The sequence below is a fragment of the Rhipicephalus sanguineus genome, chromosome 4 (genome assembly GCF_013339695.2).
Source record: "Rhipicephalus sanguineus isolate Rsan-2018 chromosome 4, BIME_Rsan_1.4, whole genome shotgun sequence".
Classification (NCBI taxonomy): Eukaryota; Metazoa; Arthropoda; class Arachnida; order Ixodida; family Ixodidae; genus Rhipicephalus; species Rhipicephalus sanguineus.
In genome coordinates this window covers 26,653,001-26,671,897 of record NC_051179.1, presented here as the reverse complement: position 1 = coordinate 26,671,897, position 18,897 = coordinate 26,653,001, and the positions used below count along the sequence as shown (strand labels likewise).

At 46.8% G+C, this 18,897-nt stretch overlaps 1 protein-coding gene across 1 annotated transcript; it reads left to right on the top strand.

The window, feature by feature from the left end:
- The first annotated feature begins 10,498 nt into the window (after nucleotides 1-10,498).
- Nucleotides 10,499-12,454, top strand: LOC119389274 (solute carrier family 22 member 7). Its single transcript, XM_037656476.1, has one exon. The coding sequence runs from the start codon at nucleotides 10,499-10,501 to the stop codon at nucleotides 12,452-12,454; it is 1,956 nt and encodes a 651-aa protein (XP_037512404.1).
- Nucleotides 12,455-18,897: the final 6,443 nt, after the last annotated feature.

Below are 18,897 nucleotides of genomic sequence, written 5' to 3'. Positions count from 1 at the left end.
AAAGCGTACTCTAATTATTACGCGATGCATGGTGAAATCATGAGCTTTCACAAAACTTTGTGCACAACTTGTAATATGGGGCAACAAAACATCGTTTCACTCTTTCGCGAGCTGCACTGCAATTACGATTCACGCGTACTACTGCGAGAACCGTTTTTTTACAAATGTAACAGCCTACGTATCTGACGAGGTTGCTTCCGCAGCCCACTCAGCACGTACTGTATACATTGTGGACTTGCATGAGGAAGATGTTCTTGATGTTTCAATAAAATCAGCGAAAATGTCCAGGCTAGAAAAGACGCGAAACACGCTCTGCGACGTGCTGAGTTCGGAAAGTTTCACGTTTGCTCTGTGTAGCGTCTGCTGGCGCGGCAGCCCGCGCATGTTGTTTCGTCGCGTGTGCGATAGATGGCGCGACGCGCGATGCAAATATGGCGATGCGCATGGAATTCGCTGTGTTCTGGTCTATAGAACAGCGTTTATTCCGTTTGACGTTGCAATGCTTTCAGACGGGGCAGTATACACAATCGTGGTACAACAACAACTGAACATTACCGGGAGGTAACTCATGGGATCCGGATCTACACACAGTCGTGGTAGTAGTCGTGGGATGATACGGCAATGCGGTCTTTGGCACAATTTGTAGTTTGTGTGCATAGGCAGCCTATATTACACGGCAGGAGGAAACAAATTCACGTTGTTCATTCACATACGGGCTTTATGGCCTTCGAAGAAAGGCAAGATTTACGACAGTGTCGCTTCCTCGTACACCAGAAACATTTCAGCATTTCACAAAGTCTGCCATTCGCGTCGCAAAAGACACTTTACCGAGGTTGGTGCGCCCGTCAAGCGCCAGAGCATTTCACATTTGAGAGCTTTTAAGTTGTGTAAATAAGCTTGTTTCGGCTATATACTTTGTATATACTCCAACAAACGCGGACGTCGCGCGGTAAGATATAAACGCCTTTCACCAATAGAAACGCGAGATTTTCCTTCCTTTAGTTTTGCTCGCCTTGCACCCAAAACTGAGAGTAGTGTGTAGTTGGCGAGAAGTAAAAAAAAAATTCTATACCTACTGCATTATATCTGCTTGGGCCTGACGAAATTTTCCATGGCTGAGTATGTGTCGAAATTCCCGTCGTTTGTAGTGGGGCAGCCATCTTTAAACGGGGGGCTGCGATTCTGGTGGAACTAACGACCGCGATAGCTTCCGGTCTGGCGCCGTATTCTGGGATGATCACTTGCGGCGACGCAATCACCGTCTCGAGATTTCACGAGATAGGCACCGGGGCGCTTGCGTCTGCGGGCAAGAGATGTGTCTGGCCTGCAGTCTTACAGACGATATTACGTAAGACATGTGGGCGCCGTCACCGTGGACTGTTATAGGAATGTTTTCTTTCCTTTTGTATATCGCGACGTGAACTGATAAGGTCATGAAACGTCGAATGCATCAGCCCAATCGTTTTCACGCGTATGCGTCTACCGTAGCTCGGTTCGTTTAGTTGTTAAAGATACAAGACAGCGAGGTCAACAGGCCAATATGGCGGAATAGAAACCACCAGTGAAATAGTATACAGCATGGGTGGCACAGTGACAAACCGCTGTGACTCATAGACGGTTGGACGCGTTCCGGCGCTAGTCTCGCGAAATCTCGCCAAAGTGACAGCATCGCCGAAAGTGATCGTCTCGGAATACGCCCTTCGTCCTTATCGCAGGCTGTGGCGTAATCATGTGACGTAACCAAACCCGCCCGTTGTGGCCACACCAACAAGCGATAGCTCGTGTCAAGGGTACGTAGCCTATGCTCGCTCTGAGCGCGCGTGTCATAGTAAAAGAATCTGGTCTGCAAGGGACGCGCTAATGCACGTTCCTCGTTGTTTGGTCTCTTATTCCGTGCATTGTATCTTAACACGGGGTAAAACTTCGCGCCTATTCGTATGTCTCACTGCGCAGAAAGTTTTCGTCGTCGAAATGCCTCATCCAATGTGACAAGGCAAAAATAGGGTTCTTGTCTGTTCCAGAAGCTGCGATGCGTTATTCTCTCGCTTTAAAGGGCCCGTATAAACCACTCCGAGTTCAAAGACGAGCGAGTGGTTCCTGTCTCACTACCTTCCTACAGGCGCTATCCCCTCCTCGCCACTTCTTTCTTCATAAACAGGGGGTAATGTCAGCACTAAGCGTTGAGCCTATCAGGATTTCGTGCTTTTCGGCTACACGCTGTCATCTCCACTTGTACAGTCGAAAAGGTACAAAACGAAGTGAAATCAGTTGATCGCGCGCGATAGATCCGAGGCAAGGCAGTACGCGCTTGCAGACTGCATGCAAAACAGGGTAGGAGACAATTCACAACTGATATCTCTCGCTTATGGGCCAATCGAAGGAAGACTGTAAAAAAATGAAGATGTAAATCTTTAGACGGTGAGAGAGGGAGATAAAGCTTCATTGTTACTCAGGGATCGCTAACGAGCAGGCGGCTTCAGTCTAGGACTTCTCTGACAGCTACTCACCAAATTTTGTTAAGGATCCTGTCAGAGTCTTGTCTGTGGGCATACGTGCTGCTTGTGTGATTATTGCCTACAACCCACAAATCCTGACCTAACGTCTCGAGGAGCATACATTACCATCAGCCGAGTTGGCATATCCGGCCTCCCATTGAGGTCGTGAGCTATCCTTCTTCTCTCAACGCCTTCACTGTACGCCGCGAAGTATTCTCGGTGGCCGAAGTGCCATTGACAGCAGTCAGCCACGCAAGTCGCGGAAGTGTGGTGAACGGGACATGTTATCTGGAAACTGCGAGATTTGGGAGTCGACATGCTTGTATTTCTCTTCCGCACTCGGAGACTCCCTGTTGATTCCTGTTTGAGTACTTTCTTTTAACCACATTTTCCTTTTCTCCCTGTTCGCTCCGTCTTATCGCTCTCATTTCCATCCGAAGGCACCGTCAATGGCAGCACCATATCATGCCCGCCCTCAAGCAGTCTCTTCTATCCTACCGAAGGCGGTCTCTTGACAGCCCTTGCTTGTTTTTGGTTGCTCTGTCTTTTCACGTTTAAAACCGGCACATCGACGATCCAAGGACACTACAAAATGCCTACAAGACAGCTATAACTAACCCGTAAGAGCTCTGCATAGATTTAGTTAAATATTTTTCGCTTTTAAAAGGCGTTCATGGTGACTGTTGGCTGAAGAAAGATTAACATTTGTTAGTTAGCGTCACGCACATTGGATAAGTAACAGTGTGGAGCGGGTATGCAATGTATTTTACAGTTTTGTTTAATTTTTGTACTCTACAGTCGAGACCCGCGATAACTAAATCCCGAGGCAACGAAATTTTCGCGGAAACGAAATAATTTTGAATAATTTCGACGAAATAATTTCGATGCTGGTGACAACGCATGACTGAACGTGCGCGCCTAGCAGACGAAATGTTAGCTGAGCAGCTGATCCTCACGTCACTACTTTCTGTGGACAAGTGGTAAACTGGGGCGCGGTCTGGAGTTGACCGCGAGGGAGCGCTGTCAGCGCTAAAAAAAGGCGGGATGCAGGCCGTTTTGAATCGTGCTAGATCCGGTGATATAAATCAATAAAACAGATAGCTATTCGTCCCCCAGTTGAATTTTCGGTCGCGAATCGCTACTAGGGAGTAGATAACTACTTGTGGAAGCAAAAATCTTGACATGCGCAAATTTGATGTCAGTGCTCCTTTAAGGCCTGACCACACGTATGCATTGCAGCGCGCGTCAGCGCGTGGCGTGCAGACTCGGCTGTCGCGAGTTCTCCTCCATTGGGAGAGGGCGCGGCGCCGTTTTTAAACGCCACGCGCTGACGCGCTGCAACGCGTACGTGTGGTCAGGCCTTATACACAATTCGCTCGATCTTCAGCGAGCACGACGACGACGTGGCAATGGACCACTTTTTTGCAGAGAGAGTCGAGAGCTGTGAAACTACTACAAGGAAAGGCTACGCAGAGTGAGCGGACTGACTTTTGGCAATACATTTTTTTTTTCTCGCCAGTTTCATGTCTTTTCTGTCTCACCCTCGCGCCAACAAAATTTCCGCAGAAGTTTTTTTTTTTCGCTTTCTCCGCCGATTTTGTTATTGCGGGCTTCGACTGTCATTTTTATCGAATCCCTGATTGAGAATGTCTAAATCGGCTACCGAACGTAGTATACGCGTCCATCTTTAAACGTTACAACTGTCACAGAACGTTTCGATCAGAACTTTTTATAGACTGTATCGTCTTGGTCTGACATTACAATGACTGGCTGGCTGGGCGGTTCATTGTTTGAATTTCTCGCTTCAGGCGATTGCGCAACAAAAGAGACCCGGACAACAGAGAAGAAACACCCACCCTAGGTTTGTCTTGGTCTCTGTGTTCCTTGTCTGTTTTGTTGCTCAATTACCAACTAGCACAGCATGCTGCTCTCATTGAATTTGTCCTCTTTGTGTGCGCCTTCGTGAAATCCAGCGTGTGGTCAATCCCCTCCTACATGCTTATGAGCCATGTTTCTTTGTTTGTTTTGTCTGTCTGTCTGTCTGTCTGTCTGTCTGTCTGTCTGTCTGTCTGTCTGTCTGTCTGTCTGTCTGTCTGTCTGTCTGTCTGTCTCCTCCACCGTATGGCACATACCCACTCTGTGGGATTAATTTTTCTTTTTAATATGTGGGGTTTAACGTCCCAAAACCAGACTCTGGGGGCTTGGTCAAGACTTCGTATCTTAACATTTCGATGACCACCAGAAGGAGGCTTATTGATGAAAAAAATCAAAAGGAAATATTAGATAATATATAAAAAATACTGCAATTATTCTGCGATGACTCAAGCAGACCATACAGCTGTATTAGTGTGACCAGAACAATTTCGAATAGATATGTCAGGTTTTACCACATTTTTAAACATTTCTTTACGAATATTGTTAGCGTAGAGATTAAAATGGTATGCGTTTAATTACTTGAATAAACATACGGACCTCACAAACGGCATCCCGGTGTGTTGAACCCATATCATCTTCCTGGGTTATGAAATACCCATTTTCCTTTTCTGACCACCAAAGTGTTTTATGCCGGGGTCCACCAAGAGTTATGTGACCTACTTCCGCCACGGAAATGACGTCAAAAAATGCACACGATCATATGGCAAAGAAAAACTTCAAGAAAACAGTTCCATCAACGGGAATTGAACCCATGGCCTCTCGGTCTGCGACTACAGATGCCAGGCATCCTATCCACTGCGCCACCGACACACGCTCAGGAAGCTTTACAAACGCGCCTTTTATATCTCACACTTTCGTTTCACTGTGCTCTTGGTCGGCGGGGTGGTGTCGCCGTCTAGGAGCGGTAAAGTGAAGCAATTCATCGTGACCGTGGCCTTCGCTATTAGTTCCTGCAACGCGTCGCTGCTACGTGTCCGTCCCATTCGGCGCGTTTTCGATAGGAGAAGTGCAATTTTGTGAATGCCTTGAACTTTGAACTTTGAACTTTATTTATTTCAACATTCGGGATGCTGAGGGCCGTGGTCAAAAAGCCTCTAATGGGCTTGACTGGGACCACGACCCCTTACAAATGGGCAGCATAGGCAACACTTTTATTGCAGTGACAATGTACAAAAATTTGAGCAAGTATAAAGCATAAAGCATAATAAGCATAAGCATAATAAAGCATAAGCATAATAAAGCATAAAGATTGAAAAGTAATAAACTCAAAGAAATGACCGTAATTATTTCCTTACACATACGATATCAATAAGAGAGTGTAACGATGCAAGAAAAGAAGATCGCAAGATTAGCACCAAAGTAAAAAAATATGGGGCATGTGCCCATACGCTTACTACACTTACAATCAGAACAGTCCACTCAAATGGAAGACGATATGGCATTCAAGTGAAACGGCAAGAGGAAGCGCAGCATTTCTTTGCCGTAGTTAGTGCGCGTGCGTGGGATAAACCATGTGTGATTGAAACGCGTGTTATAAAGAACTTTGCGGTGGTTTAGGTTGGCAATGGTTCCTAAAAGGTTGTCGCCTTTTAATCCTGCCTGGTAGCGTTTCACAAGCATTGCGCGGTAGTATTCAGGTAGAGGTAGCAGCTTCATGTCGTGAAATATGGGAGTGGTGTGACTGCGATATGGAGCATTTGCAACGGCACGAACAGCCCTTTTCTGTATGACGTGCAGTTTGCGGATATTTGTTAGAGTTGTCGTACCCCAAACCAGATGACAGTAGTTGACGTGAGATAAAAACAGGGATTTATAGATGAGAAGTTTAACTGCCTTAGGTAGCGAGAAACGCACCCGGGATAATATGCCCGAAATCCTTGATATAGTGCCACATAGTTTTTCAGTGTGTGCGTTCCAAGACATGTGTTGATCGAAAATTATTCCCAGACACTTAATACGCTGTACTATCTCAAGTTCTGAACTGCCAAGTTTTAATGGGACATGACAAGGGGTTTGTTTATTTTTCGGCCTGAAATATACAGCTTTTGTTTTTGATGTGTTAAGTTTTAAACAGTTAACGCATGTCCACGTGGCCAACTTCGCCAGTACCTCATTTGCGTCATTAATTAAGTTTGTATAATTTTCAGCAGCAAGAAGCAAGGTTGTATCATCAGCGTATATAATACATTTTACAGACGTGTCAATTTTTACAATATCATTTATGTATATACAAAAAAGCAGAGGCCCTAATATGCTACCTTGTGGTACACCCGCTGAATTTTTAGTAAATTGGAGGTACAATTGCCGACGACTACTTCCTGCTGCCGATACATTAGGTATGATTCAATGAGTTGTAAGAAAACTCCTCGAAATCCATAGTGTGCACATTTCTTTAGCAGCGTAATGTGATTTATTGTGTCGAACGCCTTTGAATAGTCTACGAAGATGCCTAAAGTGTGTAGTTCGCGTTCAAAAGCATTTAGTATAAATTCTTTCTGTTCCAAAAGAGCATGTTCAGTCGTACGGCCTTTGATAAAACCAAACTGCGAAGGAGTGATGATGTGGTGCTTATCTAGGAAAGAAACCATACGCTTTTGAATTAGTTTTTCCAGACCTTTTGAAATTACTGGAAGTATAGATATCGGTCGGTAATTGTTTAGTGCATTTTTATCTCCTCCTTTGTACAGCACAACCACTTTTGCAACTTGCAACTTTTGTGGAAAAATTCCGGTGGAAAAAGCAAGATTAAAGATATGCTCTAATAATTCAGCAGTGATATCTAAAACGTGTTTGATGGGCTTAATCTGTATGTCATATGCGTCACAACACGTGCTGTTTTTCACAGACGAAAAAGCATGTGAAAGTTCACCAGCGGTTGTTGGCGCCAAGAACGCGCTCTCAGAGATACTGTCAGACAAATATGTGGTACAAGCTGAATTGTACTGTTCCTTTGCTAGAGATACAAAATAGTCATTGAATAAGTTTGCTAAATCATCCTTACAAATAACGTCACCGTCTATCACAAGCTCAGTAGGCCTGAAGTCATCACCGTTACGGCCAAGAAATTTGTTTAGTCTAGACCAAGCTAAGTCTTGTTTATTCATTACATCTTTGTTGAAGATGCTGTTTAAGTACGTTCTCTTTTTGTAACGCAACAGGCTGTTTACTTTATTTCGCTGGGCTTTGAAACGTTTAAGCGTTTCTTCGTTCTTGTTTTTCAGGAAGTTTTCGAACAATTTATTTTTACGTTTAATTTCATTAAGACAACTTTTAGTCAGCCACGGTTTTTTGGCTTTGCGCGTATGCTTGAGCTGTTTGTACGGAAAGCATTTCTTGTACACCCTTATCAGTTTGTCATGGAAAATATCATAGGCGGCTTCAGGTTCTTGCTCGCAATACACGCCTGACCAATCGGTTAACGATATCTCCTTGCGAAATGCAGCCAGTGTATATTCATTAATATCTTGAATAACTATCGGTTCTCTGAGTTGGGCTGGCGCACAATTTACGGTTTCGTTTATCAGCATAAAAATAGGAAGGTGGTCACTGATGGGTGCGCTTAGTACGCCGGACAAACATTTCGAAGCTTCTATGTTAGTAATGAACACATCTATTAATGTCGCAGTGTTTTTGTCAATGCGGGTTGGGATGGTGATAACATTAGAAAACCCATTGGATTCAATAACTTGACAAAGTTCTAACTGACTTTCTGATGGCTTTGCAACGTCGATATTGAGATCACCTGCAAGAACTAGTGTACTACCAGTGTCTCCAACCCAACGCAAGTATGTATCTAAGAATACTAAGAAGTTCGACTTGTTACCACTAGGAGGGCGGTATAACACACCATAAACAAAACCGTCACTTTGTACAGTCAATATTTCATAATCATTAGTGACATGCGAAAACTCGTGAACCAGCCTACATTTTACTGAATTTTTAGCCATCATCAAAACACCACCTCCTATTTTTGTTGGGCGATTCAAAAAGAAGGTTTCATAGCCGGGTGATCTTAGAACCTCAGATTCATCCCTGTACCATGTTTCCGTCATCATAAGAACATGAGGTTCAGAGCGTATAGTTGAAATAAGGGCGGTTATTTGGTCTTCTTTATTTCGTGCAGATTGTGCGTTGAGATGAAGGAAGGACAAGCCATTCTTTTTCGTGGAAAGTAATGCGCCTAATTTTTCGAGTGTCACGTAATCTTTGTCTGCCATCTTTCTCTTTAGGTAACAGTCGCTTTGGTCATTAACAGTGGCTACTCTCTTATTACTGAGAGGTCCTGCACGCTGGCGATGACGTGAACTCGGCTGTCCTCAGTTTTTCGCACCTTGATGCGACCATTGTCCACCCACAGAAACTTCCATTGCTTTTCTCTCTTTAGTGAGAGCGCTTGTGCAAACAATCTTTTGTTGTTGGGTGTGAGGTGGTCATTAACGTACACATTTGCACCTTGTGACTGAGCAAAACCGAGTGACTCGGTTGTTAGACGTGCCTGCGTGCTTTACGCAAAAATTCATCCTTCTTGACCCGAGAACAAAATCTCGCGATTATGTTCGTGTCCTTTTTTGCTGGCACGCGATGCACAGCGTCGATATCATCCTTTTTTATGGGACAGTCAATTACATCACCCATTTTCTGAAGAATGGTGGCGCAATCCTCCCCCTTTTTTAATGGCACACCCTTTATCTCAACGTTGTTAATTCGCGAACGCTGTTCCATGTCAGCCAGTTTAGCAGCCAGTTCATCATTTGATTTTTGAAGAGACTTGTTTTCGGCTGAGGCGAGCTCATGCTTCTTTTTCATTTCTTCATAAAAAGTGCTGATGGCAGAGACACTTTCACGAAGCTGTTTAATTTCGGCTCGAAGCTGTTGCACTTCGCGTGACAGCTCAGCATTTGACGGCATCATATAAACGTAACAGTGACTACAGCACAATAACCACTGGCAGCAGCAGTCGCGACAACAAAAGTAGAAGCAAAAATCAGCGGTGCAATTAATGCACAACCAACCTGCGCAAAGGAAGAACGTTGCTCAGTGGACTCGACTTCCTGCTGCCACGACCGCCACTGCCAAAATGTCACAAAATAACACACCGCGGGGTGGCGACCTTAGCCAAGCCTAGTCATCATTCATAGCATTCATCCATAATAAAAATAGCTCTGCGGCGCGCGCCTGCCGCTGTACACCGCGTTCCCCGCTTACGATCGCCCCGAGAAAAATCGCGGCTCGGCTAAAAGGGAGACACGACGCGCCTTCCTTATCCCTAGTCCGGCCGCGGTGTCTGTTTACTCTTTTTAACATGCCGCTGAATGACGACCTTAGCCGATGCTCTACTGGCTGTCGCACCGCTTTCCCTGATTACGCTCTCACCGTTAACTACTATACCTACCACTGTTTAATTAGTTTGTTTAATCGTTGATCATGGACGTTACTCGTCGTGATGGAGATGTGCCACCAAGCGTCAACTTCGGTGCATCCACAGTAAACGGTGCTATAGCTGCCCAAACACGAATAGACATTAAGCAACTCTCTTATATCAGTGTACAGTAAAGATTCAAATACTTTTGTAAGGACGCGTTTTACCTTCGTCTTATGCCCCGCCACGGTGGTCTAGTGGTTATGGCGCTCGACTGCTGACCCGAACGTCGCGGCATCGAATCCCGGCCACGGCGGCTGCATTTTCGATGGAGGCGAAAATGTTTGAAGCCCGTGTACTTAGATTTAGGTGCACGTTAAAGAACCCCAGGTGGTCGAAATTACCGGAGCCCTCCATCGCGGCGTCTCTCATAATGATATCGTGGTTTTGGGACGTCAAACCCCCCATATTATTATTACTTTCGTGTTATACCAATTCCTATGACGGGGGGATCAACAATGTTTTTTGCACCTTATACTGCTGCGTGATTCATGGTCCATTCCCAATAGTGGGTTCAACCACAGCTCGAGGATCCAAGCAAACAAGTAGCCCTGAATTGCTTCGTTAGGACTAAGTCCTACTCTGCGTTTCTTCTCTAACGATAGTTCCAGGCCACGCACCCTGCGCTCAACGACCCTAGGGCCAGTAAATGGAGCTGTTCTCTCCGCAACGCCTCGCTCGCTGTGATCTGCGGACGAGTGAGTCCTTCGACTGCCAGGAAGGCTTCGGCTACGGTGTCTTCCAGAAGCGCCTGTTCGTTCTTCTTATCCTCGCAGCTTTTTCGCTCATCTGCCAAACTTCCATCGTAACCCTCGTCTTCAGTGACGTGGACCACTGGTGCAAGCGGCCCAGGGGCTTCAACATCTCTGCAGCCGAATGGAAAAATATCGCCATACCGCTAGAAGCCGACGGAAGACTTAGCCAATGCCGCGTCTACGAGCGTTGCATGCCACCGGTTCACCTCAATCTTCCAAACCGGCAACGGATGGACAGCGCCATGCAAGCACAGCCGGACTGGTGGTTTAACGAATGCCTGAACGCTACCCCAGAAGCCGCCAACGACACACGAGAGATATCCTGCAAGGAATGGGAGTACGACGTCACGGTGGCAGATTCTACGGTGGTGAGCACTTGGGACTTGGTGTGCCATCGACGCCTGATAAGGATCGCCGTCGTAGCACTGCAGTATGCTGGCGCCGTTCTATTTCTCGTCACATCTGGAATGTACGCAGACTCACTAAGTCGGAGGAGCTGTCTCGTGGCGTCCGCTGCAGCACTGTTGACAACTACTGTCTGCACTTTTCTGGCGACCACTTACTATCTATACGCTCTGGCCCGCTTCCTTGCCGGAGGAATTACCGCCGTGAACGAAGTCTTCAGCGTCGTGATACCATTCGAAGTGACGACCCACGTTCACAGACCGCAGCAAGTCATCCTCTGGCATTTGGTGGGCGTCTTGCTGGCCGAATTCTGGGAAATCTTAATCAGAGGCGTGCCCATGTTCTGGTCGCTCAAACAGCTCGTCTTTCTAGCGCCTACGGCCTTGCTTCTCCCTGTGTCATTCACCGCACCTGAATCGCCTCGTTGGCTCGTGGCGAAAGGAAGATTACGAGAGGCCGAGACCGTGATGATGCAGGCTGCCGAAGATAACGGCTTCCCTTTTCAATGCACGGCCGCTCTGATGGACAAGCTCAGAGAACAGGTCAAGTCGAGGACGTGTTCCCCGACAGCGAGCGACAAAGAGATTTTGGACTCAAACTCCCTGCGACGGCGAGCACTCGCCATGTTTTTCGCCTATTTCTCGATGACGTTCTCGTACTACGTTGCCGTGTTCGCGACGGCGCCAATCCCCGAGGCTTGGATACCGTATGGCGTAGTCGCAGCCACGCTGTTGGCGTGCGGGGCGATGCACGTCTTGCTTACAGACATCGCCCTGGTGACGGTGATGAACACCTGCTTTGTGGTGATTGCCGTCGTCGATTGCTTGCTGAGTGCAGCCGCCGGCGCTGGAGTGGCCATGGTCAGGAACATTCTCAGCGTGCTGTCCAGAGGCGTGTCACTGGCCATGCTCATTCACATCCTAGTGTTCGTCATGGAGCTCTTTCCGTCGGCCGTCAGGAGTGGCGCGTTGTGCTGGGTGTTCGCTAGCGGACGCGTCGGTGCCGTGTTCGCGTCCGTGACCTTTGTCCTGCAGCTGGACGGTCGTGAAGACGTGGCGTTCGCCGTCGCCGCGTTGCTCCTATTCGTGTCTCTACTGGTGATACGGGTTCTTCCACGAGCCACCATGGTCGAGCAGGCTAAAGAGGCCAAAATCGGTGCGTGTTCCAGATGGACCACCATGAAACACATGAGACGTACTCTCGAGCAGCCGACAGATCATAAGACCAAATCTGGTAGCAACGATCTCCCGCAGTGTCGACAGAGCTTCGCCAGCAATGCGGCATCTACTGGAAGCAGCAAGGACCGGAAGAGTCGAAAGAGTCTCGCCAGCAATACAGATTCTTCTCGTAAGCCCAGGCGACACGACCAGAAGTTTAGCCAGAAGCTCGGATTACCGAAAAGTGTTCCGATGTCAATGACCCAAGCCGACGCGGACATTGGATAGTTTTTGGGGGCCATATCCGCCTTCTAAGTGAACAATACATATTGACGTGAGAAACTCGGTGATATGTTTTCGTCGGGCCGGATATTTTTTTACATTCTTTATCACAATGATTTCATTTGTTTTAAAAACGTATGAAACACGTCGTATGCTTCCTTGTCAGCTGCCTTTACAGCGTAGCCTCCTTCTTGTGCGCTGCATGTTCAGCACAGAACACTTAGTTGTTGGTTACAACCGCGAAGAATGAATACAAGCTCCACCGACAGCACTCACTGTCCCACTCAGAAAAAATATTGCAAAGGCGTTCCGTTCAATCACATTCGCTTATTTCCTTGACGTCAAGCACCTTTCGCGTGTTTGTTCCCATGCAGACATGCGTTTGTGTCGATGGTGTCAAGTCGAAAACTTGTACATCCTGTCAAATTTCATCAGATATTCGGCATCATTGCTTAGTCAAAGCTCTCTTAGGTAGGAACGACTAATCATTAGTTTTTAATATGCGCGGTATTCACATTAGCACAGAAAAAGTAGTTACTGTTCAAAAGGAAACCAGCTTGCACGACTCTCTTTCATAGGTTAATGACGAGCAACGCGGTTCTGTGGGCTCAGCTTGTACTTATTCTTAGGCGGCATGGGCGCGCATCCCATTACTGCACACCTGAATCTATTTACACGTCTTCAAATGTTTTACTTGCTTCACGCCACGAGTACATTTTTATATTAGAGACGAAACGTTTAACTTGTTCAACATATTTATGTTAAACATATGCACGGTGTTACGCCGGGCAAATCGGCGCAAGTGTTCGCGGGAGCGAAGCAGAAGCGGAAGAAGATGAAGAAGAGGATGAGGTGAGGGCGTGCCGTTTCATGATGATGATAACTTTCTATCTACGACACACGGCAGACATCGACCGTAAGAGCTGTGCTGTAAAAAGAATAGAAATATATCCCTTATGCTTTCCTTGGCTTCATTATCTGTTGGCTTTATTAAGGAAATGGACCTTTCGATACATTCCACTTCAGTCGTTCCTACTTATCATATAAGTGCACATTAGTGATGCACCTTATTTGACAGACCTACTGACTTAAAGAAGAGAAAGAAAACTTCTGCTAGGAGAAAGAGAGAGAGGAAAGTTTATTTTGTCTTCTTGCTGCGATCAAGGAAGACAGTGTTCGGGAGAGTATAGCCCAGTCGAAGCTCCCCTTAACTCAGGCGGGGGAAGATCTTTAGTCTTGGCAGCGTCATTGGCCAGCCGGACTGCGTTTTGGAAAAGCATTTCCATCCAGCGGCCGTGGCACTATAATAATTGTTGGGGTTTTACGTCCCAAAACCATAATATGGTTGTGAGGGACGCCGTAGTGGAGGGCTCTGGAAATTTCGATCACCTGCAAGGGGGTGTTTAACGTGCGCCTAAATCTAAGCACACAGGCATGGAACATTTTCACCTCCACCCAAAAATGGGCCCGCCGCGGCCGGGATTCGATTCCGCGACCAGGCTGTTATATTTATACACCAATCTTGCATGATCTAGAATGGTCGAAGTGGTCTTACAAATGCTAGAAACGCTAGATTGTTCGATCGCTATTCGGGCCAGATTTTCTCAGCCGTCAGTTCCCCTTGTATTGTCTTCATAGCTGCTCAAGGAAAGCGACTGCTATCGCCCACGTGGTTTTGGTTTGTACACAGTTTCGGTCTTACACTATAGACATAAATGCGTCGACTGATCATGGGCTGCGACCATGAGCGACGCAGCTCATAATGGCGACGTCCTATTGTTGGTTCAGTATTGTGAAAGATGCTGGACACCTGCATTAAGTGTACCGTGTTGCTCGTAGCTCAAAGCTGCGGCACCTGCTATCACAATAAGAAACTGACAGAGTCGCTTATGCATTCACCTAATACGACCAGGAGGCGAAAGTCTTGTTTTTCTTCTCAGTCGATGTACTGATCCTACCCTTACGCGCCCCCCCCCCTTCCTTCTGACTGCGAAAGCTTTCTACACCTAACGTGGCATTTGCACTGCCTCTATAGATCGTAGGCATTGTAACCTTTCTGCAACTCACCTGGTTTTCAACTTCCCCTTGGATCGGTCCACCTTTAACCAAGCAACGATGTCATGTGGTGACGCCATCATGTGAAGTCACGTTATGCGACGTCATGATGACGACACAAACTTCGCAAATCTGTGACGTCATGATGGCGTCATATGGTGATTTCATCGCGTGATGATGATTTCTTGCCTCACTCGTGTTCATGCCGACGCCGCCTACGGTCAATTTTCGTGTATGGTGAGGCACCTAATTATTTCGCCTTAATAAAGCGTACTATTGGCTGCAGAAGACCACGAAGCAACAGAGTGCACAGGTGAAGCCGATGCATTGATCGCCGTACTGAATTTGGCATATTTACGCATACGCTTTAAGGCCGAAGCTGCGCATACAGGCACAAACCCTGCACAGTGGTTACGGAGCTGTCGGTCCGCATGTGGAATTTTCACTCAATGAACGCTAGAGAACCATCACAACAAGCACACACTCGTGGTAAGAACACCAAAATGGCTACGTCAGAGTGTGGTTGCGCTCATCCTTCCCACTGACGGTGAAAAAAAAAGTACCACATAATACAGCGCATTGCTGTCGGCATTATGCAAGTCCTCTATGAAAGCAGAAAAAAAAACATCACATTTTGTTTGCATCAGTGGGCATAGAGGGACTGTATAGAATAGCGTTTATTCCGTATAACGTTACAATGCTTTGAGACGTGGCAGTATACACAATCGTGGTAGTAGTCGTGAGTTGATACGGCAATGCAGTCTTTGGCACACTTTGCAGTTTGCGTGCATAGACAGCTTACATTACACGGGAGGAGGAAAGAAGAGAACAGATTCACGTGGTTCATTCGCATACAGGCTTTACGGCCTTCGAAGGAAGGCAAGTTTTACGACACCGTCGCTTCCGCGCACACAACAAACATTTCAGCATTTCACACACTCTGCCATTCGCGTCGCAAGAGACACTTTTTCGAGCTTCGTGCGCCCGTGCAGCGTCAGAGAATTTCACATTTGAGAGCTTATAAGTTGTGTAAATAAGCTAGTTTCGTATAGACTTTGTATATACTCGAACAAACGGGGACTTCGCGTGACAAGATATAAACGCCTTTCACCAGTATAAACGTGAGATTGTCCATCTTTTACTTTTGCTCGCCTAGCACGCAGAACTAAGAGTAGTGTGTAGTTGGCGAGGAGTAGAAAATTTCTACATCTACTGCAGCATCCCTGCTTGGGCCTGAGAAAATTTTCCATGGCTGAGTGTGAACCGAAATTCCTATAGTCTGTAGTGGGGCAGCCATCGTTAAACGGGGGGCTGCTGTTCTGATGGACCTAACGACGGTGATAGCTTCCGGTCTGGGGCCATATTCTGAAACGATCACTTGCGGCTACACAATCACTGCCTTGAGGTTTCACAAGAGAGGCACCAGGGGTCTTGAGGTCTGAGGGAAACAAATTTTTGTGGCCCGCAGTCAAATAGCATGGTTTGCACAGTGAGAAACCGGTGTGGCCCTTAGACGGTCGAACGCACAGATTTTCATGATAGTACACTAGATGGAAATCTGGCGCTAGTGTCCAGGGGCGTAGCCAGAAATTTTTGTGTGTGTGCGGGGGGGGGGGGTCCGACCCAATGAAAATTTTCCGCGGGGGAGGGGGGGTGAACCCTCCAACCCCTCCCCCTTGGCTACGCTCCTGCTAGTGTCTATGGGAGCTGCTGGGCGTGACGCTTCATCCAGCATGGGGATATTGAGCAGTACATTGATTTGCCTAAACTTCGTTCTTAAGTTCACCAGTTCCACTGACCACTTTGACCCTTTTAGGCTAATTCAAATCAGCGCACGAAGTTCACAGTGAACCGTTCTTTTATCCGAAACAGAAGTCAGAACACAACAATAAACGAAGCCACAAGTGCGTGCGAAGCCGCAAGCTCGATGACTAGGCAAATGCATGTCCTACCCATAATTCCCATGATCGCTGAACGATCGCAGCGCCGCAGTTCCTTCTAGGAAATAATGTAGGAAACTTTGGTCGAACGCATTAGGCGCCAGTCTTGCGAAACCTCGCGAAAGTGCGAGAATCGCCGATAGTGATCGTCATGGAATACGGCCTCTGTCCTTATCGCAGGCTCGCCGCCAGTGTTTGCGCGTCATCATTCGTGACGTAACCAAATCCGCAGTCCATGTGCTAGCCACACCAACAAGCGATAGCTGGGGTAAAAAGTATGTAGCCTATGCTCGTTCTAAACGCGCGTGCAATATAGTAAAAGCATCTGGTCTGTAAGGACGCAGCTAAACCACATTCCTGATTGCTTGGTCGCTTACTCCATGCACTGTCTCTTAAGACGTGGTAAGATTACTCGTGTGTTTCACTGCGTAGAGTTTTTCGTCATCGAAATGCCGCATCCGGCATGACTATGCAAAAATAATGTTCTTGTATTTTCCAGAATGTGCGATGCGTCGATTCCCTCGCTTTAAAGGACCCCTCAATCACTCCGAGTTCAGAGACGAGAGAGTGGTTTCTTTCTTGCCTTCACTACCCTTCCTACAGGCGCTACCTCATTCTCGCCACTTAGTACATAAAATACGCAGACCACGTCAGCACTAAGCGTTGAGCCAATGAGGATTTCGCGCTTTTCGGCTACACGCTGTAATCTCCGCTTGCGCAGTCCAAAACGCCCAAAACGAGGTGAAATCAGTTGATCGCGCACGATATTCATGCGAGACAAGACTGAACGGGCGTGGTAAACAAGGTAGTAGACAATTGACAACTGATATCCCTCGCACATGGACCAATCGAGAGCTTATTTCCTCATGACGTCGCGTGAACAGACTGCTGACGTCACGAATTCTATCCCAAACACGGAAAACGCCACGAGAGAATAACGCGCTGGTCCTTTGTGTTTTCAGTGGTTGTTTAGGGGTCCTTTAAAGCCAAACCTCTCGATGTACGATATACTGGCTGATCCATACATTACATTCTTGCGCTCATGCAGGCTTAAAATGATTTGTCTGGGCATTGATTACCGAAGTAGTAAGGAGGCTACTTCAAGGGATGTGAGGTACGAGGTAGAGATTCTAGGAACGGAAGTTTTTCGGCGAGGAATATCTTAACTACAGGGATTCGGGAATAACGCGGCCATCCCTCCTCAAGCGCTAGTAGCACACATAGAAGCCTGCCGAACTTGTGGCAGCTCTTCCACCATCTTCAGAAAAATATGTTACCTGCGTCATCACACAGGAGCAAACGTTTCACAGGACTTTCTCTTTAGCAAGTGACCCCGCCTCCGCGATCGTCTCATTGTCGTTACCATTGCTGTTACAGTTTACATTCCATTGCCCAAACGACGACGAATTGACAATGCCGAAAAGCTCTTCCGTCCCCATTAAAATGACTTCACAAGCGTTCAAATACCGTGACATATTTCCTACGGTTTAGACATCAATCTTGTGGAGAGAGCATCGATTCCTTTTCAATCTCACGTAATTCCATTAAATGCATTATACCAGTGTCACACAGTGATCGCATTTCTCGGCCTTGACTGCCTCCACTGCGCAAATTACCCAATCGATATCGAGAAGTTTAATCCGGATTGGGCCCGATTGGGGGGGGGGGGGGGGGCAAACGAAAGTGACCGCGTGACACCGGATTTTACTCAAAACTCGAGCAATCAATAAACGTTATCCGGAACGTCTCGGAAGGAGTAGTAACGTTTCTTTATTGTCTGGCTTTGTGAGAGAGAAGATCAGCAAGTGCGATCTCCGTCGTTCTTAACTATGTATGTTACATGATACACGTAAGGCTATACGAAATGAAGCTGCGAAACACACAAGAGGAACAACGTCGCAGCGCTTCACGTTTTCTTTTGTTTCCTCACTTGCACGGATAGCAAAAGCCCGTCAAGTATACCCTGTTGAATTGAGATACATGGCTACGAAGCTAAAGTTTAGAATAAAGCTTCTCACCGCATAGACTAGACTTTACAGCAACGCTTCTAGGGGGAATCCTTTTCTTTCTTTTCTTTCTTTGAGTGGGCGCCACTATGTGGGTGTAAGGACGAAAGAGCAACAACGACAACGCTGAGACTGTTTTGTTCGCACTCTTGTCCTCATTGGTCGCTGGCCACGATATTGTCATTATCTGAGACGCCATCAAATTGCTAGCCCAGCGGTAGCTGTCATGAAATGTTCATGCAGCTAGTGACCGGGTTCGAGTGTGCTCTGAACGGGTGTGGTAGAGCAGCATACATGGCTTGTACGCGCTGCCAGGAATTGGACGAATTGACACAGAAAAAGACACACATAGGGTGACAATTTTCTGTGTCAATTCGTCGAGTTTCTGGCAACGCGAACAAGCCATGTACTCGCACCAACTAGCCCACATAGCATCTTTACTTGTACA